At 41.4% G+C, this 26,701-nt stretch overlaps 2 protein-coding genes and 1 non-coding gene across 5 annotated transcripts; all 3 read left to right on the forward strand.

Moving 5' to 3' along the window:
- Window positions 1-2,660: 2,660 nt before the first annotated feature.
- Window positions 2,661-21,060, forward strand: plag1 (pleiomorphic adenoma gene 1). 2 transcript variants are annotated; one of them, XR_013194601.1, is made up of 4 exons: window positions 2,670-2,833; window positions 6,638-6,964; window positions 15,327-19,411; window positions 19,480-19,742. XR_013194601.1 is itself a non-coding variant. In XM_077201565.1 (3 exons), exons 2-3 carry the CDS (start codon window positions 6,741-6,743, stop codon window positions 16,261-16,263), a joined length of 1,161 nt encoding a protein of 386 aa, XP_077057680.1. In that variant the 5' UTR covers window positions 2,661-2,833; window positions 6,638-6,740; the 3' UTR covers window positions 16,264-21,060. The 2 variants fall into 2 exon arrangements, 1 of the variants encoding a protein (XP_077057680.1); XM_077201565.1 differs by having other exon boundaries at window positions 2,661-2,833; window positions 15,327-21,060.
- A 452-nt stretch (window positions 21,061-21,512) lies between these two features.
- rps20 (ribosomal protein S20) lies at window positions 21,513-26,638 on the forward strand. 2 transcript variants are annotated; one of them, XM_077201585.1, is made up of 5 exons: window positions 21,513-21,671; window positions 23,475-23,574; window positions 23,755-23,828; window positions 26,318-26,479; window positions 26,600-26,638. In XM_077201585.1, exons 1-5 carry the CDS (start codon window positions 21,669-21,671, stop codon window positions 26,618-26,620), a joined length of 360 nt encoding a protein of 119 aa, XP_077057700.1. In that variant the 5' UTR covers window positions 21,513-21,668; the 3' UTR covers window positions 26,621-26,638. The 2 variants fall into 2 exon arrangements, with proteins under 2 accessions (XP_077057700.1, XP_077057699.1); XM_077201584.1 differs by having other exon boundaries at window positions 26,318-26,638.
- Window positions 23,623-23,691, forward strand: LOC143710884 (small nucleolar RNA U54). Its single transcript, XR_013194679.1, has one exon. It is a non-coding gene; the product is annotated as a small nucleolar RNA U54 (small nucleolar RNA).
- Window positions 26,639-26,701: the final 63 nt, after the last annotated feature.

Below are 26,701 nucleotides of genomic sequence, written 5' to 3' on the forward strand. Positions count from 1 at the left end.
GAGAGAGACAGAGAGAGAGAGAGAGAGAGAGAGAGAGAGAGAGAGAGACAGAGAGAGAGAGAGAGAGAGAGAGAGAGAGACAGAGAGAGAGAGACACAGAGAGAGAGGGAGAGAGAGAGAGAGAGACACAGAGAGAGAGGGAGAGAGAGAGAGAGAGACACAGAGAGAGAGGGAGAGAGAGAGAGAGAGAGGGAGAGAGAGAGAGAGACACAGAGAGAGAGGGAGAGAGAGAGAGAGAGACACAGAGAGAGAGAGAGGGAGAGAGAGGGAGGGAGGGAGAGGGAGAGAGAGAGAGGGAGAGAGAGAGAGACACAGAGAGAGAGGGAGAGAGAGGGAGGGAGGGAGAGGGAGAGAGAGAGAGGGAGAGAGAGAGAGAGAGAGAGAGAGAAGAGAGAGAGGGAGGGAGAGGGAGAGAGAGAGAGGGAGAGAGAGAGAGACACAGAGAGAGAGGGAGAGAGAGAGAGAGACACAGAGAGAGAGGGAGAGAGAGAGCCTACTTCACCATCTAACTAATCTTTCTTTCTTTCTTTCAAAATGTTCCTTCTTTCTTTCTAACTAATCTTTATTTATTTCTAAATTCTCTTTATTTCTAACTTCTCTTTCTTTCTAATTTTTTATTTCTAACTAATCTTTCGTTCTTCTTTCTTACTATTCTTTCTTTTTAACTAATCTTTTTCTTTCTAACATTTCTGTCTTTCTAACTTCTTTCTTTCTATTTTTTTATTTAGAACTAATCTTTCATTCTTCCTTTTTTTCGTACTAATCTTTCTTTCTTTCTAACTTTTCTTTCTTTCTAACTAATCCTTCTTTCTTACTAATCTTGATGATCGATCCATCCATGGTCATGTTAAAACATGCTAAATCATGCTAGCAATGTGGTAATACTAGAAACATGGTAAATAATGTTAAACCGTGCTGGAACATTTTAAAACTTTCTGGCTAGGCTTTTTCAAGCCAACTTAAAGTATTTCTGTGAACTTTATCATCTAGTTCAGGATTGTTGTCGATCATTCTGATTTCAGAACAACAAATAACGTTACCAAGCCTGTTTCAAAAGTTACAGCTGCTTTATTAAACCAAGACAAGTATTTAAGCACTGCACATGTAAAACTGAACTTCAATGATAGCAAAATATAATTTTAAATAAAGGTAATTGAGACAATGTTCTTTTTTTCCTTTTAGACAGGAGTTTCATTGTTTAAGTTTAATGAATGTTTATGTATATTTAATAAAAAAGCAATGTTTACATAGGCATGTCTTTTTCTATGTATATATTTCATTATTTAACGAACATGTACACTCATTCATAAATTATATTTATACATGTACGAATTCATAATTTCAAGTTTAGCTTAATGTTTTTTATTTTGTATTATGTCTATGATCTTCATTACTTGATTTATATTTGATAAACCTTTTTAAATCAAATAAAAAAAAATACTAATAGAAGTATTTTATTTAAATAAGTGCATGACATACAGTATTGCAATCATTTCGATAAGTGTGATTCTATTTCAAATGCAAATACGACAATCTCATAGGAAAACTGTGTCTATTAATTGTGCCGCTTTATTTCTTTACTTTAATTTTACATTCCCTTGAATTAATGAATTATTAGCTTTTTATATTCTCCCGCAGTTCCCTCACAGACCCCTAGGGGAAACCCTGAGTCTAGATAAACGAGTTTACTATAAAGAAGGTCAAATACTCATTCAAGATCATTTCCTGAAGGGAAAAAGAAAGTCAAAATCAAGAAATCAATAATCAATAATGTTCAGGAAGTCATAATTAAGTTAAGTTTTTATCCGGTACTAGCGAACATTATAGAATAAATTATATTTGCCAACAACGCAAATACTGTGAAAAATTACATATTAAACCTTACAAATATACATTTCATTGATTTCGGTAAATACTGTATTTTTGCATAATTAAAAAGTATGAGATGACGTCATTTAAACGGTATTGATACTTTACGTCATAACGTATAAAGAAAACGAATTTAGATCTCCACGCATACAATAAACGCCTCAGAATTAAACACCATAGTGAGCACTTAGTCGTGCCTTAAATCGCTTCAAAACAAACATCAATCTCAGTCATTCAAACGAACGTTAGTATACAGAGGACCGGTGATTTAGCCCAGCTTAAATTTAACGCGACGTATAACTTCTACTGAATTAGAAATCAAAAGGAACACGCTTTATAGCAAACCACAAGCTGTGTTTGTCATGAAAACAGTAAGTTTAACGTCGCAAATACTCACATTTTTGTCGCACAAGAACACTCAACCTTCCCTCATGTCATGTCAGAGACGCACGTAACGTCTGTCACAACAACACAACTCAACCTAACTATTTGTAGCTGATTGACAGGCGTCGACGACCAATCAAACTGCAGGAAGGAAAGCGTCACCGGTATTGGTCGCGTGTATTGTCACCTCTTCCATCCAATGGGATCAGAAGATAACTGTTTTACCCGCCTATTGATTAAACAGATATTTGAACGAAGTGGCAGCGATTGACAGAACCACCGACGAGTGCTAAATTTTAGATTTTCTGAAGGGGAAAGTCAGTGGCGGTGAAATCTGAAAATGACAGTTTGTTACACAAATCACGAGCGCGAGGGAGGAGGGCGTATCGGTGGGCGTGGCCTGAGCTGGGGTTGGTTGCATCGCAGCGCATACACACAATGGCTGCTGGAAAGAGGCGAAAGCAAACAATTTTTAGGCCCGCCGCGTCTAGCAAAAAATATGAGAAAAAAATTATTAAAAATCCGGGAAATAGTTGAAAGTCAAGAAAAACACCCTAGAAAGGATGTTAACGCTCCTATGGTGAGTTTTACGCATATTAAGAAAATTGTTACGGCGTTCTTTAATTAAAATATCGGGGTTATTCAAATTATGAGAGAGGGGAGAGCTAGAGGGGAAAAAAAGTTTTGTGTTAATCAGCGCAGAGTCTGAAACTGAAGAGAACAGCAACGAAAGACTGAATTATACAGAAGATCGAACATTATTCTGGTGTTTGTTTCTGTCAAGTCACTTGACGCGCGGACTAATGTCAATAAACAGATAAGTAGTTGTAAAAAGTTGCAAAAAGTTTTTGAACATTTTGTTTTCTCTGGGAATAATAAGGACGGGATAGCGTGGCGAACTCACGCGCGTGTTTAAACGCTAAAATGCGCGCCGCGCGAAAATTCTGACAGGATTTGTGATACAAGGACCTTTCCGTGTTTAATAAACACGCTGTTTAATTTCGACACAGTTCGCAGTGTGTGCGTCGCGGTCAGTGTGTTTATTGACTATATTAGGGGTGTCATTGAGTCACTATAGCGAGAGAAGCTGCTTGTCAATATCGCAAACAACCAAAATGGTGGGAGAAGTGAAGGACTAACTAATTATGAGATGCTGAGTTCATCTAGAGATCCGCTCTGACAGAAAGTGCCACTGTGATCAGGATGTGATTGGTGGATCATAAACATTAAAGCACATAATAATAATTTAATGAGTTTTGATTGACACTGGGATGTCAGTCATATATAATATCAGAGTTATAAGTTGTTATTGGACGCGGGTGTGGTGCGTTTCTGCAGAATCTCAGCGCAGATTTACTGTATAGCTTACGATCAATAGTTTAATATGCTCGTGCATGTGATGATGATGATTGGCGCTCGTGCGGCATTCCGCGCAAAATACATGATCGAACTGTTAAAATCGGGAAAAAGTCTATTTTTAATGTGCAGTCGTTTCAATGTTTATTTGATGTGTGTGTGTGTGTGTGTGTGTATATAGTAGTATATGGTGGGTTGTATGATTCCCATCTCCCCCCCCCCCCCCCCGAAGGGGGTCAACGGGTTTACCGGGTTTACCGCGCAGTTGTTACGGATGTTCTTCTTCTGTTGCTGCGAGTGGAAGAAAGTTCGCGGTCCTTCAACGATAGAACACGTCAGAGGTTTCCCGCGCAGAACTGGTGTCGCAGAAAGAGATTTAGCATCATAACAGATCATATTCACACATTTAGAACTCATAATTGTTGTTTGATTTCGGTTGGTTGTCTAAAAGGTGAACTGATTGTTGGACAGAAATCACTGTAAACAAATAAGTCGGTAAAAATAGAGCACAATATAGTTTATAAATGTGAAGGCTATTTTACAGGTGTTTCACCTGTATATTTTGAATATTTTATTGTGTCGTGTTTTAGGGTAAAACGACTGGATAATTACAGGCTACATGTTCCTTTCCGTGTTTGTTTTACAAATAAGATTTGGTGCAGAAATATGACTTTGAAGCTTAGTTATTTAAATCAAAGTAGATTGTTTTATGTTTTGTTTTTGTTTTTTTGCGTAATTTTAGCTGAGAACAAAATGTTTTATTTGGTATAATTTAAATCTGCTCAATCACAATTTAATCAGGTAGCTATTGAGGTTTCTGACAGTTCTTCTCTTGTATGGATTATTTCTTACTGAGATGCATCAAAAATTATGTGTAACTAAATGATGAAACTCTGTAGGCATTAGTAATATTGCCCAAAGATATCTAAAATGCAATACAGTATATAAATATATTTTATTTTTATTATTATTATTTTTACATAACTGTACTACAGACCAGAAATGTTTTATTTTAATATTGTTCTGTAATACCTAAATATATAGTACTTTAAGCTAAATTCATTTTATAACTGCATCATATTTAAATTTCTTTTATAACTGTTTTAATTTTCCTTGCTTTTATTTTGGGATTATTTCAATCCCTTTCTGTAAAGCACTTTGAATTGCCATAGTGTATGAAACTTGCCTTAATAAACTTGCCTTGCCTTAAATATATTAGCCATTTAATTAGCCTAGTAAGCATTGCCAACATTGAAATACTAAAATTTTGATGCCATTAAGTAATTTTGCATATTTGCAAGAATCATAGAAGTGGAAGAGCTGATTGGATGTTAAAAGGCATACCAGAATAATTTAACTGGTTTAAAAAAAATGTTTTGTTTTTTTAAAGAATGTTTAAATATTTACAGGGTTGTTAGAGAGTGACTAATCCAGCATGGAACAGTTATAAAGGAGAAAACATTTATTCTGGCTGGTGTTTCATTAAACATTAAAGCTTTAAATTGGCATTTGCCCTTTGACTTTTCAGTGCCAATATTCAGCTGGAATAGCCTAGTAAAGACGCACATGGAATGAGTTGTGTGAAGTGAGGGGTTTGCATAGCATTAAAAACGTGTCAAACTATTATGAGTTTTTGAGATAAAGTGAATGCAATCCCAAGGCTTTGTAAACGAGAAGGCGAAACACTGCTGCGGTTATTAAAGAGTTTTACTAGATTCTGAGGGGTCGTTTACACCACAACGATGTACCAAAAACGAAACGTTTGAGTTTTTCTCGTACAGACGACAACGGAGTCAAAACGATCTCCGTTCACACGGATCCATGAAAACGATTAAAACGCTGCCAGGGCGGGTGGGTGGCGATGTCACAGTGTAAATAAACACTACTCGCCTATAGACTGAATATGTAATACGCATGACGTCACCGTCTTCACAAATTTCCGTTTTTGTAGTTTATACGGCGATGATAACGTATAGTTTTCAAAATCGTACATTTTCACACCTGAAAACGCTGATGTCGTGTAAATGAACATATAAAAAGTTTTTACTTGAAAACGGTGTTGTGTAAAATGCCCCTTAGGGGTTTTTCATGCGCTTGCATGTTACGTATTCACTCTAGTGTTTCTTTACAAAGTGACATCGCCATCTACTGGCCTGGAGGCAGAATAAAAGCGTTTTTAACAGTTCTCGCGAATCCGTGTGAACGGGGATCATTTTGACAATGTTGTCGTCTGTACGCGGAAAACGAAGTAGAAAAACAATTTTTTAATGTCATTCTTTTAAGGTACTTTTACATGACAACGATCTACTATAATGTAAACGTACCTTAAAAGAATGACATTAAAAAATTGGATAAAAAATATTCCACTGACAGCATTTGCCTGATCTGAGTTATTCCTACATGTAATGCAGAAAGAAGCTTCTCCTTTTACACAACACATATCCTGTATTGTTTTGAATTCTATGTTAGGCGTGTATTTATTGCATGTTTTGTTTATTTTTATATTAATGCAGCGTATCACTGTCGTCACAGAATTTACACTTTACAAATACATCAGCTTACAAGTGGTTTACGTTGCATACTACAATGGCATGGCACTGTTATTATTCAGTGATTGTGCCAATTAATGCTAGCAACATGTTAAAACAGGCTACTAGCAATGTGCTAATTCATGCTAGAAACATGGTTGCAATTTGTTAAATCATGCTAGAAACGTGTTAGCAAAGTGCTATTTCATGCTAAAAACATACTAGCAATGTGATAATCATGGAAAAACATGTTAGCAACTTGCTAAAACATGTTAGCAATGTGCTAGAACATGTTAACAACGTTTTATTGAGTGAATAAAATCTTCAAACTTCAAGCTTTTCAAAGTTATGTCATCAAACTTTACTCATGTAGTTTTAGCTAATGTATATATTAAATGGTAAGTTATTGTTATTATATGGGTTTTTGGCTTCAGAAAAAGCTGTAAAATCTGTAAAGTGTATTTTTTTAATGTTTGTTTTTGTTGCTATCTATTTCTCAGGGCCTTACGTCTCTGCTGTGTTGACGATTTGGGCTTTTACGCGCTCTCTGTGCCGGGACGTATCGCTCGTGTCCAACGCATGGCTTGCTGTCGCTAGGTTGCCATGGCAACAGTATCTCCCAACGACGCGGCAGAACACTGTCGAGTGAGGAAGAGGAGAGTAGAGGGGAAAGCAAGGAAGAACTTCTCCTGTCAGTTGTGCGAGAAGGCCTTCAACAGCTTGGAGAAGCTGAAGGTACACTCGTACTCCCACACGGGGGAAAGGCCGTATCGCTGCACACACACTGATTGCACCAAGGCCTTCGTCTCAAAGTATAAACTCCTACGGTAGGTACTTGTATTCTAACAAACAATTTAATGCCCATTATAGGTCTCTGATGCAAACCCACTCTCTCTGAATTTGCACATATGCGAGTAGATAAACTTTCTTTTGACACTACATTTAATTTTCCTTAAAACTCAACAGAATGATATATTTTTTTAAAAATTATTGAAAAAAATTCATCATGCCTTAAAATAGCTTGAATGTAACTCGACACCCTTGCCTCATTTAGTGTACATGGTTCTATGCATATGCAAATGAGCCCCGCCTTATTGAATTTTCACGTGCTTTTTTATTACGGAAATAACAACGAGAGATAAAAGCAACGAAGAAGAAAAATAATAGAACTGTAGCAGCACAGTAGATGGCACAATACAACACTGACACCTATTGGCAAATTACTATATTACAACACTCCCACTTAATTTTACAATGGGTAAATTCTAAGCCATTTCTTAGTAAAAGAATTTCTTATATTAAAAAAAAAAAAAATTTCCTGTAGTCCTTTTTCCATGTTAATAGTTTTACACTGTAACATAGTTAACAGTCTAGCCCATTTAAGATCAGACTAAAACAGGATTAAATGAAACAATGTCCAATCTCACTCCTGAAACACTCAAACTTCTGTCTCACCAATGGCTTGGTAAAGATGTCTGCCTTCAGGTCATCTGTGGTACAGTATTGCAGTTGTATTTGTCCATTCTGCACACATTCTCGAATGTAATGCTAGCGAATGTCAATGTGCTTGGTTCTTGAATGATCAACTGGATTCTTTGCGATTGCAATGGATCCTTGGTTGTCCTCCAGGATCACCACACGAGTAGCATCCATTCCAAGATCACTCAGAAGTCGTCTAAGCCAGACACATTCCTGAGCTGCTTGACTAAGTGCAACATACTCAGCCTCCGCTGTTGAAAGAGCAACAGTTGACTGTTTCTTGCTGAGCCAACTCACCGCTCCTCCACCCAGTAAGAACACATTACCGGTTGTAGAGCGACGATCGTCCTGGTCTCCAGCCCAGTCAGCATCTGAGAAACCGACCAAAGCTCCAGACTCTGACCGCTCATACTTGAGTGCGAGATTCAGTGTTCCCTTCAAGTACCGTAGAATTCTCTTCACCGCAGTCAGATATGAAACACTTGGATTTGCATTGAACTTTGATACAACGCTCAATGCTTGTGCTATGTCAGGTCGTGTGGCCATCGCAGCATACAGTAGGCTACCTACCGTAGACTGGTAAGCACTTGGGTTCAGAGCCTTGCTGACACCATCATTCCTCTTTAGCTTTACATTTGCATCTGCTGAAGATGCAATGGGATATGCATCATGCATACCATACTTTTGAAGAATGGCTTCAATGTAATGGTTCTGATGAAGGAACACACTGTTTTTTTCTTTGTCTTGGATGACAGAGATTCCCAAGATATAGGACAGTTATCTCATGCCCTTCATCTTGTAGCGCTTGTTAAGTGCGAGTTTCAGCTCTTTCATGCTTTCCATCGACTCTGTGATCAGAATTAGATCATCAACATACACAGCTAATATCTCCAGCTCCTGTCGAGATCTCACAAACACACACGGGTCTGATGTACTCTGTTTGAAACCAATGTTTTTCATGAACTCTGTGAAAGTTTTGCTCCAGCAGCGAGGGGACTGCTTCAGTCCATATAATGACTTCTTCAGCTTTCACACCAAATTTTCCTCCCCTGGTCTGATGTATCCCTCTGGTTGCTCCATATAGATCTCCTCATCCAGGTGTCCATTTAGAAATGCGGTTACCACATCCATCTGATGCACATGCATGTTATTGTGGACAGCGAAGGACAACAATGTACGAATTGAGCTAAAACGTACCACGGGTGAAAAAGTTTCATCGTAGTCAGCACCATACTTCTGTGAGTAACCCTTAGCGACAAGTCTGCACTTGTATCTCTCCACTTGTCCGTCACTTTGATTTTGATCCTTTGGTAATTTCACTAAATCCCACGTCTAATTTTCCCGCAGTGATTCATATTCCAAGTCAGCCGCCTTCTGCCATTCCTTTGCATTAGGACTCAGCATTGCCTCTTTCAGTGTGCTTGGTTCTGCAACACGACAAACACTAGCATAATGATCAACAGTTACCAGGTAGGCAAACTCATCATAACCATATCTCTTAGGTGGTTTTCTGATTCTGCCACCTTCTCTAGCAGTTTGATCGACAGTAGCATCGATTGGTGTTCTCTCGTCAGTTTTCATGACAACTTTGTTCTCCGAACAAGAAATGTCCACTTCTTGCTTCAAATCAAAGTCTGACTCATTGAAGATCACATCCCAACGAATAAGAATCTTTCTTTTTTTTTCGTCGTACAAGCAATAGCATTTGGCATTGTTGGCATATCCCACGAAGCGAAGCTTCACAGCCTTCTTGTCCAGTTTACTTCTTTCTGTGTCTGGGACATGTGGATAAGCTACTTAACCAAACAGTTTCATGTGACTCATATTTGGCTGTTTGTCGCACCATCTCTGGTAGGGCGTCACTTGTTTAAGAACAGATGTGGGAAGTCTGTTCTGTATGTAAGCTGCAGTTGCTACAGCCTCTGCCCAGTACGACTTTGTTAATTTAGCGTGAGAGAGCATGGTTCTCGCTGCTTCAATTAATGTCCTATTTTTTCTTTCTGCAACACCATTTTCCTGAGGTCTGTGAGGTACAGTTGTCTCATGGTGGATACCTTGAGCCTTCAAGTATTCTTGAAATTCTTTGGATGTGTATTCCCCACCATTATCCGTTCTTAGTCTTGCTATTTTCTGTCCGCACTCATTGGATAAGATTTTCTCAATGGGCTAGATTTGGAAAGAACTTCACTCTTCTATTTCATTAAGCACACCTTGCAACATCTAGAATAATCATCAATAAAAGTCACAAAGTACTTTGATCCACCTATAGATTCAGTCTGCATGGGACCGCAGACATCACTATGAACCAACTGTAGGTTACTTTTGGAACGGATTTCTCCTACTGGCTTATGTGGCTTCCTAGACAGCTTGCCTTCCACACATGCTTCACAGAAAGGAACTTCTTCCTCTTCAGGAAAGTCCACTCCATTCACCATTTTTTTTAGTTCCTTCAACTTAGTGGTGTGACCCAGTCGCTGATGCCACAAACTGGTTGCTATTAATGCACTTGATGCACAGTGACAGGCGGGCAAACTTCCATCTACATCCAGCTGATACAATCCATCAGATCTTTGTGTTCCCATTCCTCTGAGATTTCCATTTTTATTACGGATGTAACAGCGAGACTTCTTGAACTGCACTGTATTTCCTTTTTTGACAGCAGCTCCCACTGAGAAGAGATTCCCGGATAACTTTGGAACATACAGCACATCAAACATTGTGACATTTTTTACATCACTGATTTTTAATGTCATTCTCAGTTTAACATTACCAACTCCTAGAGCGTCAACCACTCTGCCATCACCAAGTTTCACAGACTGTGCTTTTGGAAATTGCTGGTAGTCTTTGAGAATTTCTTCATGACACGTCATGTGCTTTGAGGCTCCAGAGTCGATCAACCACTCGACCTGTTGTGTCATCTTATCCTGATTTGCCTCTCTGGCGATGAAGGCACTTTCAGACAAATCTTCATCATGGTCACATGTTACATTTTTAGCTTTGTGTGTTTTAGTCTGTTTTTTCTTACTTGGACAGTCACGCTTGATATGTCCTTCTTTCCCACACTTGTAACATCTCCATGAGCCAGGTCTGTCAGCTCTTATTGCCTTGGAGTTAGCCTGCATATCACTACGAACTTGTGTTGACATTGCTGATGCACCACCGGATAAAGCACCACTGGACATAGCACCGCTATAGTTAACATCAGCAGACATTTGTTTTTGTTCTTCATTTATTAATGCTTGCTGAACAAACTGCACCGTTAAACTGTCCAACTTAGTTTCCAGTGCAGTGACAATTGTAGCATAGATTGGAGGCAAGCTGCCCAGGAGTGTTACAATCTGGTACTCCTCTTCAATCACTGCACCTTTTGCCCCTAGCTGGTCAGTTAACTCCTTCATTCGTTTCAAATGTTCAGTTATGTTTTCTCCTTCCTTCATTTCACATCTGAAGTATTTTTTTTTTCAGAAACAGCTTGTTAGCAAGAGTGTCTCTCTCAAAATGTCCTTTTAGTGTGTTCCACACTTCCTTAGGGGTCTTACAGCTTGTTATCAGGTACAACTGAGGCATACTCACATTTAGCACCAACACAGAAAACGCTTTTTCCTTTCGTTTTTCAAAATCTGCTCTTGCCTGTGCATTTGCTCCTTCTGCCACGTTGTCAGTCTCCATCCCCATGCCCCATAGTCCTTTAGCTTTCATCAAATGTTCCATTTGAAATTTCCACGTTGCCCAGTTCTCTGGCCCACTCAGCTTTTCAATAAACAGTTTATCCTCCATTGTGAGTTCCAGAACACTGTCTATTTCACACAACAACAAAAAAAAATCCTGTGTAAAAAGTACCTCTTCTTTGCTTTAGCGAAGATCTAGGCCCATAACCTATTGAATTTTCACGTGCTTTTTTATTACGGAAGTAACGAGAGATAAAAGCAACGAAGAAGAAGAAGAATAGAACTGTACCAGCACACTAGATGGCACAATACAACAGTGACACCTATTGGCAAATTACTATATTACAACACGCCTCCACTCATCACTCACTCACTCAGAGATCCACTCGTTGATGATCACACGTTGATCTGATTGGTTACAAGGTAGTTTGTGACGTCAGAAACACCAGCGATTTCAAACCGTGTTTGGGAGTGTGTCTTTGGTTCACTGCAGTTTTAAGGAGAAAATACTCAGCAATGCTGTCGACTTATGAATTTACGCATGGTTTGTCGTAAAGCATATTAAAAACACCACATAGACGTATAAACAACATTAAAAGATGGGTTTTCACCGCAGGGGGACTTTCTTCTCTTCTCTACTTTCTCCTTTTCTCCAAATAATAGCTCTTTTGTTCTTCTGTGTATTTAAGTCCTGTCTTTATTCAGCTCTTTGTTCGGTGTCCTCAATGTTAAGGTGCTATGAAGTCAGTTTCCCTGAGTGTTCCTGTATTTTTGAATTAAACACTGTTTCCTTGGATTATTCCTGTCTTGCCCTTCATTAGATATAACAGCCCATTACAAAACACAGAACCAAATTCAGTATTTTTGCTGCATTTTTTATTCCATACACCCCCCCCCCCTCTCCATCACCATGGACCTTCCTTCTGTTTTCCTGTTGAGCCTGGAGCAGAAAAACCACTCCCTGGACACCAAACGCACTCTCCCGACCGCTCGCTCGTTCAGGGCACGCCTCCCAGGGAGTGGTCCTTATGAGGGAGGACAACTTTGCTGCATTCATGACTCCAGCCCCACTCCAGCCCCAGACACGGAGCCAGAGCCTGCCTCGGACAACGAGCCAAAAGACCAACCTGAGCCGTACTCCATCCCGGAGCCGGAGCCCAACGACGTGACTAGGTGCGCGAGCCGGCAACAACGCCTATTCCAGAGGTAGTTCTTGTGGTATTCGAGGGCATGGAATGGAGCCCCGCCCACACTCCCGCCACTGATGCTGAGCTGCTACTGGCCTCTGCTTGTGATATATTCCCTTAATCTCCCATCACCGCTGGTTCCGCCTAGCCGAGTCTCCTGTTTCTACACTGGTCCCGTCGTGGGGTGCGTTTCCCAAAAGCATCGTTAGACCAGTAAGGTCACAAGTTCCGTATTTATCAGCAGTTCAACAAGTCTTTGTTTCCCGAAACCATCATTCCAATGAACATTCGCAAACAGCATCGCAAACAGCATCGTTGTGTGTTTGGAACGACAGCTCTCAACCTGTGGTTAGAAGCAGAGTTTCATGTTTGCATGACATGTGTACTCAATAAATCCTAATCTTGAGTAAGCTGACATTCAGTACAATCTATATCTTTAATTTAAAATACATACAAATGTCATTTAAGTCTGTTAGTTTGTCAAGATGTTTAAAGTGTCATTTTTGTAAGTGTCAATCCGTAAATTAAGCAAAATAACTGAGAAAAAGTCCTCAGATGCCATGTTCTTAATTATAGCAAAACATCTAGTATTAATTCGATCTCAAACAGATTAATTAAAAATAGTTATTACTCCCCTATGTGTGTGACATTATTAACCAACGTGGTTGAACGGCCAATTTGCGACAATAAGGTTCCGGGAAACAGTCGTGACTAGCTAGTTGACTTCTTCAACGATGCATTATACTATGGTAGTGAAGCACAGAGTTATGGCGTTGTACGGGGAACACACCCCAGCCCCATGTTGTCTTCGCACCCTGTGATCCCTCCCACTCTTCCTCTCCCACCTCCTCTACCAAAGCCAGCCAGTTCCCCAAAACCTGTCACCGCTGTTTTTCTGTCAGTCCCTCGGCTTATGCTCAGTTCCATCTGGTGGTGTGGATCCGCCTCAAATCTTCCAGTCCCCGGCTACATCTTGGTGTGAGGAACCCCTCTCTCTGCCTCCAGCCACTGAGCACCAGACTCCACCTCGGGCCTCCGGCCCTTCAGTTCCACCTTGGCTCCATGCTCCCTCGTCTCAACCGGGGTCCCTCATCCCACTGGCTCCTTCGTCCCTCCATCTTCACCTTGGTCAGGCGTCACCCTGTTTCCACAACGGAATTCCTGGCCTCCGGCTATGCCTCAGCCCTCCATCCCTACGGACCTTCGGTTCCGCCATCCCTAAGTCTCTGCCGTTGTTCTCGGTTGCTCCTACTCCACCGCGGTCTTCCAGGTCCCCGCCTCTGCCTCTGTCCCGAGAACCGTCAACTGCACCTTGGCCCTCTAGACCTGCGCTGTCACCCTGGATCTTTGTCTCCTTGGCTCCAATGGATATTATTGACGGCCGGCTCTGTCACAGGAGATCGCGTCCCTGGTCCCTCCTCTTAGGCCTCCACCATGGCTCCCCCCTCCTGCGACCTTGCCTTGGATCATCTTGCTGTCTTCCTGCTCCTGTCTCCTCCTGCTCCTGTCTCCTCCTGCTCTTGGCTCCTCCTGCTCTTGGCTCCTTCTGCTCCTGGCTCCTCCTGACTACTCCTGCTCCTGGCATCTCCTGGTCCTGGCTCCTCCTGCTCCTAGCTCCTCCTGCTCCTGGCTCCTCCTTCTCCTGGCTTCTCCTGCTCCTGGCTACTCCTGCTTCTGGCTCCTCCTGCTCTTAGCTCCTCCTGCTCTTAACTCCTCCTGCTCCTGGCTCCTCCTGCTCCTGGTTCCTCCTCCTCCTGGCTTCTCCTGCTCCTAGCCCATCCTGCTCCTGGCTACTCTTGCTCCTGGCTCCTCCAGCTCCTGGGCATTAAGTTTGCCTGTGCACCCTGTCATTTTACCTGGTTTCCTGTATGTTTGATTAATGATTCCTTTCACCTGTTCTCCAGTTATTTGTTCTGTGTTGTCAATGTTAAGGTGTTGTGAAGACTTTCACAATATAAAACTAGTATGTTTGCATAGAGTTCTTCGTAAAATCTTAACACATTTTCCAAGACTCAATTTCATTCTAGAACTATTTGGCTGAAGTACCCGGTTTTTGGCATGTTCGCACCGCAGAAACTAAGAATGATTTTAGTTCTAGGAACTCCTTTTGGAGGAACTAATTTACCTCCTACTTCAGAGTTGGGTCTAAACCAGCACTATAGGAGCTACCAGTGTCTTATGTGTGCACTGATACACTGACCAGCACCCGCCATTTTTAAAACAGCTTAAGAAAAAGCTCTTATAAGATTATAGCCTATATATTTACTTCAGAAACTAACTCTATGAACTTGTAAAACAGTGATAGATGCGCCTTTTAACCTTTACACTGAGGAGAAAATCCAACGCAACTTTGAGGGGACCAAGAGAAACATAATTTTGGGGTTTTTCTGCTCAGCTAGCAACAATGGACATCAATCACACGGCAAACGCTAATAACTTTTCAAATACTGCCTTCTTTCTTTGTATAACAGTTCTATCTAATAACGTATTAGACAGGACTGTTAGACAGATCGTAAACTAATGAACATAGAGAATGTGAGCACTGTGAGCTCAGGCTCTGGCTTTCTCAGTGCCATCAAGATAAAGGTCTGTGCACCTTCAATATAAAGGTCACAACAACTAGCGTGTCTTACTTCACTTCAGAGTTCCTACTGGCGGTGCAAATGTAACTAGGATTTTGTTCCTAAGGGAACCATTAGTTTTCGGGGAACCACACTGGTGGCTAGGTTAGGTGAACGATGAACTCAGTTCCTAGAATTACCCGGTGTGAAAGCCCCTATTATATGACATTTGGTCATCAAAAGGAATAGCTCCTGCTATGGTCAGTGTACACTAATGCATATTTGTGTCCATAGGCACATGGCCACACACTCGCCAGAAAAGACCCACAAGTGCAGCTACTGTGAGAAGATGTTCCACCGTAAAGATCACCTGAAGAACCACCTCCACACACACGACCCCAACAAGGAGGCTTTCAGCTGCACGGAATGCGGCAAGAGCTACAACACCAAACTTGGCTTTCGAAGGCACCAAGCCCTTCACGCTGCTCACCGTGGAGACCTCACCTGCCAGGTGTGTCTGCAGTCGTACCCGAGCACTCCCCTGCTGCTGGAACACCTGCGCGGGCATGCTGGGAAAAGCGCTACCGCGACTAAAGAGAAGCGGCATCAGTGCGATCAATGCGAACGGCGCTTTTATACCCGTAAGGACGTGCGACGCCACCTGGTGGTGCATACGGGACGCAAGGACTTTCTGTGCCAGTATTGCGCTCAGCGATTCGGCCGTAAGGATCATCTTACCCGCCATGTTAAGAAAAGCCACGCTCATGAGCTGCTTAGGGTGAAGGCGGAGCCTGTCGATTTAATGGAGTCTCAATCCTCACCAGCATCCGGGCCACTCACGCTAAGATATCCTCTAGGTCATGCTTCTTACTCACCAGCACCGCCACTAAGGGCGGAGCTCGAAAGCTATCTCCTCGAGCTACAGGCTGAAGATACACCCAAGCTGAGCGCTTCCGCCACGGTGACTGGAGAGGCGACGTCGTCCCTGGACTTTCTGTCTCCACTGTTTAATTTTCTGCCTTACAGCCAGGGGGCGGGGCCTACTTTGGGAGTGGCTTACAACCAAGAGGAGGGGCTTCTGGCCACGCCCATACAAGACACACCGGAGCCTCTTAGCCTTCTTCACACAATCTCCCACTCGCAAAGCAATGCACTCGCTCCCAGTTACACACACCCACCATCTCTGAATACAACCACCACCCTGCCTCGCTTCCACCAAGCCTTCCAGTAGCCCAAATACATTCAGAAACAAACAAAGTGCACTTTTTATTATCAACTTAGCTCTTAATCAAGTTCAAACAAGCACAGTCCTACAAAACACCGCATTTTAAAGGAAAGTAGGGATGCTCCGATATGAACATTTTGGCCGATACCGGTAACCGATAACTCTTTATATTTGAAAGCCGATAACCGATATATTGGCCGATAAATCTAAATCCAAATTTTTATAGAATTTTTGAGGGCCTGATTACAAGTCTCACAATTAAAATCCATTTCCTAAGCCTACGATTATAATGTTATGCCATAATCATTTTATGTAGCCGATATGACAGACTTGTGCTGCGCATAACTGTATTTTCCTTTTTTAAAGTGATTCCAATCATATTTCAAGCAATTCAAAACCATCATGTTGAACAGTGAAATGTCTCAGCGGTAGGAAATAATACCATTATTTATCGGCTTTAATATATCGGTCATATTTTCTTATTAGGCCGATAACGATTACATGAAAAATTAACATATATCGGCCGATACCGATATGGTGGCTGATATATTGTGCATTCCTAAAGAAAAGTCTTGAGGACAGTATCACAGGTTTGCTCATTCAAGAGATTACAGATGCATTACTCGTTTTATGTTCTATAGAGGTGTTTACTGTAACTGAATATTAAGAAGCAGAGCTCAGTTTGCAGTGACGTTTAGCTCTCAAAATGCCGACAGAGACAGTGCATAGTTTTAATGTCCTCTCATTATTAACACTAGCGGTGCTGAAGTTCCATCAAGGCTAAAAGATCATTGATCTAATGTTGTTTCCATCTCTTTGTTTGTTGTATGGCTTATGAACTGTTGGGTACTGAACTACCAGCGTTTTAGTGACCATGTCACAACTATTTACAGCCAAAGGCAACCAAAACCTTCATAGCTATAGAGAGGAAGGCTCATCTCGTTATGTTTTTTGTTTTTTGATGGCTGTCTGCCTTCATGCTGCTGCTCGTTGTAAGGGCCTCAAAGGACACCAGCGCAGGAATGCTTCACAATTCACACCAACAAAGGGAAAGAAGGATGAAGAATCACACACACACACTCTCTCTCTTACTTTATTCAACCTCATCCACCCGAATGCTGGCTGTTGCACTGATCAAGGCTAACGATGAACCAGTTTTTGCTGTCTCGGCTTATAGAACTACAAAATACAATCTGTGACATCACCTTGACTTCTCTCTGAACATAAGCTGAAGATTTAGTCTCTAAATCAAATGAAGGTTTTTCGCATTGACAGCGATTTTGCAAAGTCATTCGTTTTCAGTGAGAGTTGGCGATTCGAGGCGACACAAGGGACTCGACTTTATGCAAATGGCCAGTGACGCAATGTGTCGGCTACTAACGGGAGTCCGCACAGATATGATGTGATCGGTCACATGATCTGTCCCAGAATGCAGCAGTTGAGTAGGAAAGCCTCAGTATGAGTGTGTGTGTGTGTGTGGGTTTGAGATTCACTGCTCTAGAGACCAGTGTTGGGGGTAAAGCATAATCAGACTACTTTTTTAAAGTAACGAGTAAAGTAGTGCATTACTTTTAAATTTAAAACTCTCTGGGCCCTATCATACACCCGGTGCCAGACGCAACGCAAGAGTTTTGTGCTAGTTTTTTTGTCACGCCAACGCAGTTTTCATTTTCAAGTCCTGCGCCACGTTGTCAAGTCAAGCCACCTTTATTTATATAGCGCTTTTTACAATACAGATTGTTTCAAAGTAGCTTTACAGAGATAACAGGAAAATAATGTTGTTCTAATATTGTTAAATATAAAATGAAATGTCCCCCAACTAAGCGAGCCAAAACCCAATGACGACAAAGGCGAAGAAAGGCGACAGTGAAGGAACCGAAACTCCATCAGTGACAGAATGGAGAAAAAACCCTTGTGAGAAACCAGACTCAGTCTCAGTTCTCCTCTGGCCAATGAACCAACAGTGTATGATTATGATTCAGGCAGCATTACAGGTCAGAGGTCAGATTGTATCGGAACATTATATTATGCAGTTCTTATCTGTTTCAAGATCGGCGTCATCACGCGCGTATGGAGACGAGTTTGTTGAGGACCAGTGGCGATGGCTGTCGTGTCGATGAGAGTTTAGTGGACACAAGCTCTGCCGACACTTCAGGGATGCGTTGTGGACGTGTTCCCGCGCAGGTCCACCGTGTGATCTGGACCATCTAAACGTTGTTTAAATTGCAAATCCATTATCGCTCATCTGTGCACCCATGAGCTGCTGGTCTGAGAGCCACGTGTGTGTTCAGGAGCATTGTTGGACCCTTACCAAAATAGACTGAGCCATTGACCAACACAAAACCTGCTCTGAAGTCAATGGCAAAGTATTGTTTTTGCTATTTAAAGAGCGGGTTAGTAATATGAGCCTATAGTCGGGTCACACAACGCACGTACACTCTGTTTATTACACACACACACACACTCTGCTTATTACACTCACTTTGTCCCATAGATGGTGTGCTTGCACGCTTTAACCTCACACACACACACACACAGCTTTAATGTCGCGCACGAGCAGATCCGTTTCCTCGTTAGAGAAGCGTTCAGTCTTTCCGCTTGTTTGTTTGTTTGTTTATTTTATCACACCCATTACTCACTAAGAGAATAGGGACGACCCTAATAGACCATGCGCCGGGAGCGCCGACAATTTTTCCTGTCGTTAAACTGCGCTTGTAGTGTGCGCTTTAGACCATGCGCTTAGATCGTTAAAATAGGGCCCTCAGAGTTACAAATATCTGAGTTTCAAATAAAGTAATGCAAGTAATTCCCCCCCCCCCCCCCATTTATTGACCTCTACTGTACACTTGTGAATTTGCATTTCCTTCAGTCTGAGGCTTATTCAATTCACTTTTGCTGTGAAAATACCTTTACATTTGCCAATAATATAACTTTTTTTTGTTATTACAAAATAAACCAGCAAGCCCAGGTGAGAAAAAGTTATGCAAAAGTAATGTAACACATAACTGTCCATAAAAAATAAATACGTAACGCAAATAGTTACTTTTAGGGAGTAACACAATATTGTAACACGTTACTTTTAAAAGTAACTTTCCCCAACACTGCTAGAGACACGTGTGTGTGTGTGTGTGTGTGTGTGTGTGTGTGTGTGTGTGTGTGTGTGTGTGTGTGTGTGTGTGTGTGTGTGTGTGTGTGTGTGTGTGTGTGTGTGTGTGTGTGTAGTTGTTTGGACAAATGTCTTTTTTATTTAGTTTGTCGGAAGTTGAAGGTTGTTAAAAGCTTAAACATTCAGAGAACCCCCATTTGGGGCGTATGTTTCATAATAGCACTTTCAGAAAAAATAATATGCCCTTTATTTTGTGAAAGTAACTGTCATAAATTACTTTAGATATCATAATTAGCCTTTAGAAGATTTTAAGCATATATACACAATGCTATATGTGTCATATTTTTTACAGGTACACTTCATACAGTGTTGTTTTTAATGTTGTTGTTGTTTTGCTTTATTGCACAAAATATCAAACTGTCAGTGTCTCAGAAAATGAGGCTTCAGCCAAAAAAGGTCAATTCAAGCAAAATCTCTTTAGCAAGTATATACAACATTTACAGTTTTTTTTTACAATCGCTAGGGCACATTCTTCAATACTTATGATCTTTCTTTCTTTTTAAACTCTTCACACAGTTCTCCAAACCAACTTTCAGTCAATTTCACATCCAAAATGCACAAAAACATGTCTCAAAAAAGTCATTCTATAACACTAGCAAAGGTTTCACCCAACAGACACACTCTGTAACTAAACACTAAACAACAGGCAGCATTACACAATGATTTCTTTTGTAAAACAAGAATAACATGTTTAACATTCACTGCAGTTCATGTTACATTACGCATGTTTACATTGCAGTTCAAAAGTATTCCTCAGACGTTAAGAAATGTGTCCACGCGATTGTAAAACAAGCTAAAGCTAAAGCTAAGGTGTCTGATAGCTTCAGGAACCCTGTAGATCTGTAGTGGCGAATGACCCGCTTCCATGAGGTCATCTAAAAGAGTGAAGTCGTTCATTTATTGCTGCTGAATCGTGGACGTGTGTGTGTGGGATTACAGGATCTCTCCTGTTCATTGGTACAATCACAACACGAGTGTGTATGAGTGACGCTCCTGCAATAATCTGATGGATAATGCTGCTAAAGGACAGTGTGAAGCCCTGGTGCTGCGACAGACCCTCTCCTCGCTTTCACAACATTTCAAAGTGTGTGTGTGTGTGTGTGTGTGTGTTGGGGTTATGTGAGCCATATTGTTAATGTATTTGTAATATGGTGCATATATATCATTTAGAGGATGGATGATATGGATAGATGAAATAGCATTCCAGCCATAATTATGTGTTTTTAATGTCTCTGTAATGCCATTCTGTGATAATGGCCTGCTATTGCTAATCATGCATATTTTACTTTAATGTATTTTACGAACTACTGTTGTACATGTATAGCCTAAGACAGAATCCCATATATATATATATATGTGTGTGTGTGTGTGTGTGTGTTGCCACAGCTGATGAATCTAATACTGATAACATCATCCAAAGAGAACGTTATTTATTCGCTGACTATCCGAGTCAGGAGTGTGTTAGGGAAGGCAGGCTGTGGCAGCTGTGTGTGTTTCTGATGAGAGGTGTGTGTGTGTGTGTTTCTGTGTGTGTTCAGACGACCTTTGCTGCTATGTGAGGAGAGGAGAGATTTGGTCCAGTGTTAATACTGTCCACAGTACTGAATGATCAATAAACACGAGAAGGACTCACTTTACCAATTGTTTTTTGTTTGTGTGTGTGTGTGTGTGTGTGTGTGTGTGTGTGTGTGTGTGTGTGTGTGTGTGTGTGGAAAGTTTATTCAGGTTGAGAAAAAATTACATTCAATGTGTTTTTTGTTTTATGAGTTACAATGTTAAAATTTCTGTTCAGTTTAATTTTTTTCAATTGATTTTTTTAATGAATATATTGAAGCCACACTCATTTATTCGAGTGGTCCCACTAAAAAAAGAAAAGAAAAAAATCTGTTTTATGAATTACAATGTTAAAATGTGTGTTCAGTTTCATTTTTTTTTTAAATAGAATTATTTATCTTAAATGTATTGTAGCCATGTACATTTATCCGTTATAATGGCCTTCATTCTCAGGGATCTCACTAAGCAAAAAATAATAATAAAAAAATTCCCGCTTAAATACTCTTGTTCCGGCGGAAGTGCTGACGAGGCGCCGACGTCACGCAGTGCCCGTATGCTGCGTATAAAAGCTCGAGCAGGCCGTTTTTCCGTCCTTTCGAGAAGGATCGCGTTGAGATCCCGTTGCTCTTCCTGACTCACCGCTGTTCTTCTCAGCCTTTGATACGAATAAGTCGGTCAGGAATTAATAATCATGGTAATTTGAAGTTATACCAATATCATAAGTGTTTTGACGCATATTGTGTTTGTGTTTAGGTGTGTTTGTGCATCAGAGTAAAAACGCGGCGCTGATGATCTTTCTGAGTGCTCGTGGTTTCTGAGACATTCGCGGTCAAATATTATTTTATTAACCGTTTTATGCCAAGCGTTTGCTTGTTTTTCTTTTTCTATGTTTGTTTTAACTTTATATTTAAGGCTTTAAGTAATCAAAAGTGTTTGTAACGTTACACATGCTAGCTTCACGTGCTAACGGAAATGTCCCACTTCTCATGTCGAGTTTCCGAGTTCGTCAGGGCTTTGTTGTACGTTGACTTAATGAACCGAAATCACGGAGAATGACAGGTTTATTCTCGCTTTTATAGTTTGGGGAGGCCAACATTATATTTAGAGTCTCATTCATATATTTTCCACGCAATCTAGATGTTTATATGTAGAAATGCTCTACTTTAACAAAGACAAGGCGATGCTGTGGGAAACTTGGCAATGCTAACGCTACTTGAGGACTTTCATGTCCGATTTCCTACTAGAAACTCGTATTAGTCACAGTAATATAATTCTGCAATGGTTAATCTCTTCATGAGTAAGTTAGTAGAGTAACCTACGAACATTTAAAAATTCCGAGTCCCGTTGCATTTTAGAGTTACCTTGTTTTTCTGGATAGTTTATTGTGCAACAAAACACCAATAATATCAGTTGTTTACCTCCGTGTAAAGGAGGAAATACTGAGAACACAACTTAATGTATACATTTTTAAATTTTGGCACAAATGGGTCTTTTTTTCTAAATATATAAAAATACAGTATCGATCAGCCACATTCTTTGACATTTGTGGATAAATTTACACTGTTAAAGTTTGGGATATAAGTTTTTTAATATCTCATAAGATTTATGGTCACCAAGGCTGCGTTTATTTAATAAAAAACTAATGTTGTAAAATATTACAATTTAATATAACAGTTTTCTATGTGAATATATAGTAAAGTGTAATTTATTCCTGTGATCGAAGCTTAATTTCAGCATCATTACTCCAGTCTTCAGTGTCACATGATCCTTCAGAAATCACTATAATATGATGCTCAAAAACATTCAGTATTATCAATGTTAAATACATGTACAATTTTTGCAGGATTCTTTGAATAGGAAGTTCAAAAGAACAGCATTTATCTGAAATAGAACGTTTTTGTAACATTAAAAACTATAATTCAAAAGATTGGGGTTAGAAATTATTTTTTTGCGAAGAAATGAAAGAAATCAATACTTTATTTAGCAAGGATGCAGTAAATTGATAAAGTGACGGTTAAGACATTTATAATGTTACAAAATATTATATTTCAAATAAATTGTCTTTTAAACTTTCCATTAAAAGAATTCTGGATTATTATTATTTTCACACGGATAATAATCATAAATGTTTCTTGATCATCAAATCATCATATTATAGTGATTTCTGAAGGATCATGTGACACTGAAGACTGGAGTAATGATGCTGAAAATTCAGCTTTAAATCACAGGAATAAATAACACTTTACTATATGTTCACATAGAACGTTATTTGAAATTATTTCCCACTATTTTCTATATATATAAAATAAATGCAGCCTTGGTGAGTAGAAGAGACTTTTAAAAAATCGTACGAGTCCCAAACTTTTGTACGGCAGTGTATATATTCTGAATAAAGGTAGTATTAGTTTTATTGGTGCAGGTCTTCAGTTTAGTATGTGTGTTTATAAGTGTTATGTGTGAGTGTAAAGATGTTTAATAACAGCGTGTGTGTTTACAGGCGTTTAAAGACACTGGTAAGGCCCCGGTCGAGGCCGAGGTCGCGATCCACCGGATCCGCATCACACTGACCAGCCGTAACGTCAAGTCTCTGGAGAAAGGTGTGTGCGTTTATGACAGTGTGTGTGTTTGATAACCTGTGCTAAACACGGCAATGAGGAGGATAACATGTGAACGACTTACGTATGAGTTATACTATACGCTATTCTGAGCCCTTTTCCCCTGAACACTCGTGTGTGTGTGTGTCGGATGGGTCTTCATTAATCATGTTTTCTCTGTAGTTTGCGCTGATTTGATCCGAGGTGCCAAAGAGAAGAGCCTGAAGGTCAAGGGCCCCGTGCGGATGCCCACCAAGGTGAGACCCGCTCTCGTACACACATATCTCGTGCACATCGCTAACGCGCAGCTCGTGCGTACCGCTAACGCGCATCTCGTGCACACCGCTAACGCGCATCTCGTGCATACCGCTAACGCATATCTCGTGCGCATCGCTAACGCGCAGCTCGTGCGTACCGCTAACGCATATCTCGTGCACATCGCTAACGCATATCTCGTGCACATCGCTAACGCATATCTCGTGCACATCGCTAACGCATATCTCGTGCACATCGCTAACGCGCATCTCGTGCGCACCGCTGACGCGCATCATCTCGTGCGCACCGCTGACGCGCATCATCTCGTGCGCACCGCTGACGCGCATCATCTCGTGCGCACCGCTGACGCGCATCATCTCGTGCGCACCGCTGACGCGCATCATCTCGTGCGCACCGCTGACGCGCATCATCTCGTGCGCACCGCTGACGCGCATCATCTCGTGCGCACCGCTGACGCGCATCATCTCGTGCGCACCGCTGACGCGCATCATCTCGTGCGCACCGCTGACGCGCATCATCTCGTGCGCACCGCTGACGCGCATCATCTCGTGCGCACCGCTGACGCGCATCATCTCGTGCGCACCGCTGACGCGCATCATCTCGTGCGCACCGCTAACGCATATCTCGTGCGCACCGCTGACGCGCATCATCTCGTGCGCACCGCTGACGCGCATCATCTCGTGCGCACCGCTGACGCGCATCATCTCGTGCGCACCGCTGACGCGCATCATCTCGTGCGCACCGCTGACGCGCATCATCTCGTGCGCACCGCTGACGCGCATCATCTCGTGCGCACCGCTGACGCGCATCATCTCGTGCGTACCGCTAACGCATATCTCGTGCCCACCGCTGACGCGCATCATCTCGTGCGCACCGCTGACGCGCATCATCTCGTGCGCACCGCTGACGCGCATCATCTCGTGCGCACCGCTGACGCGCATCATCTCGTGCGCACCGCTGACGCGCATCATCTCGTGCGCACCGCTGACGCGCATCATCTCGTGCGCACCGCTGACGCGCATCATCTCGTGCGCACCGCTGACGCGCATCATCTCGTGCGCACCGCCTTTCAGGAAAATTCACCGTTAAGCGCAGCTTATTAATTAACTGTTTTTACCAGGGTAACCGTTATTTCTGCTTTTCCATAAGCACCACCTACTGGCAAGTCGAACAATATTTTTGCGTAACATTGTTAACTGGGGAATCGAATAGAAGCAAATGTCTTATTTTGACATTCCTTTTTTAAAGGCTGAAATGTGAGGTTTATCAAACTTTTGTCAGCCTGTATTTGGTTTAAATGGTGTGGTCGTTTTATGATTTGTTACCATAGACGTTGCTCTACTCTGCCCGTACTTTAATATTGGTGCGGGTAAAAACCCTGCAGATGCCGAGTAACTTTCCCCTGACACGTTACTCCCTAAAAAGTAACTATTTGCGTTAATTTGTTACGTTTTATGAAAAAGTAATATTACGTTATTTTTTTCGGACCAGAGCTGGTCTTACTGGCTTTGTATTTTAATGACAAAACCATTTTTTGCCGATGTAAAGGCTCTTTCACAGCAAAAGTGAACTGAATAAGCCAGTCTGTACAGTAGAGGTGAATAAATGCGGAATCAATGTAACTTGCATTACTTAATTAAAGTTACTGATATATAGATTGATGCGTTACTTTAAGTCAGTGGTTCTTGGAGTGTGAGGCGCGGGAGATCAGAAAAATGACAATCTCAAAAAAAATTGCATTTAACAATTGGAAAAAAATGATCAAAATAAGCTTTCAGGACAAAAAAAGATGTTCTGACGGCGTTTAAGTGCGTGAATAGTGTTTAGCGCTCTGTCTTTGCCGTTCGTTGCCGCTGTATAATTACACTCGTTCTTCTGGAACAAGCCCAGCGTAGAAGCCGCTCGCCGTAGAAGCACTTCAGCCAATCACAAGCTGCGCTCTGCAAACGGGCTTACAGGGCCAACTCGAGAAACTAGAATATCCTGCAAACGTTATTTTTATTATGGCTTATAAAACCCAAATTTAAAATCACAGAAAATTAAATTAAATTGAAATAAAAAAGGATTTTAAGTACAGAAATGTCGGCCCTCTGAAAAGTATGATCATGCACATGTATATAGATTCTATATATTAAAAATATTAGTTTCACCTTTTAATTTGAATTACTGAAATGCATGAACTGTTGTGTGATATTCTCACCTGTATAATGGTGCTTTTATGGTGTTCATCCAAAGCATCACTTAACTATTTAAATGTTTATTTAAATTAAGTTTAAGTTCTATTCTCTCTTACTGTTATGATTCAATGACATATTTTTTTTAAAATGTATATGAGTGCAAGTTTTTTTAAAGGGGGCGTGGCCAAGAAAGTTTGAGAAGCACTGCTTTAATCTGTGTAACTGGAGTTACTGTAAGTGTCCTGTGATGATGATCAGTGCTGTGAGTAAAGTGTTCCTCTCCTCTCCTGAAGACCCTGCGCATCACGACCCGGAAGACCCCGTGTGGCGAAGGGTCCAAGACCTGGGACCGCTTCCAGATGCGGATCCACAAGCGGCTGATCGACCTGCACAGTCCCTCTGAGATCGTGAAGCAGATCACCAGCATCAGCATCGAGCCCGGCGTCGAGGTGGAGGTCACCATCGCAGACGCTTAATGAACACGTCATCTGACATCTGACTGCTGTTTATTCACCCACACACACACACACACACACACACACACAGAGATCATCAGCACCGAGCCCGGCGTGGAGGTCACCATCACAGATGCTTAATAAACACGTCATCTCTGACATCTGACTGCTGTGTTTATTCACACACACACACAGAGATCATCAGCACCGAGCCCGGCGTCA

Source organism: Siphateles boraxobius, unplaced genomic scaffold (genome assembly GCF_051911475.1).
Source record: "Siphateles boraxobius isolate OS27281-9 unplaced genomic scaffold, OSU_SipBor_1 48, whole genome shotgun sequence".
Taxonomy (NCBI): domain Eukaryota; kingdom Metazoa; phylum Chordata; class Actinopteri; order Cypriniformes; family Leuciscidae; genus Siphateles; species Siphateles boraxobius.

Excerpts from the sequence above, each read along its gene's own strand:
- rps20 (XM_077201584.1), top strand. Across the intron at positions 23,575-23,754 it reads CGTCAAGTCTCTGGAGAAAG|TTTGCGCTGATTTGATCCGA; the intron begins GTGTGTGCGTTT and ends TTTTCTCTGTAG. Across the intron at positions 23,829-26,317 it reads CCGTGCGGATGCCCACCAAG|ACCCTGCGCATCACGACCCG; the intron begins GTGAGACCCGCT and ends CCTCTCCTGAAG.
- plag1 (XM_077201565.1), top strand. The coding sequence starts at position 6,741 with ATGGCAACAGTATCTCCCAACGACGCGGCAGAACACTGTCGAGTGAGG. Across the intron at positions 6,965-15,326 it reads TCAAAGTATAAACTCCTACG|GCACATGGCCACACACTCGC; the intron begins GTAGGTACTTGT and ends TTGTGTCCATAG.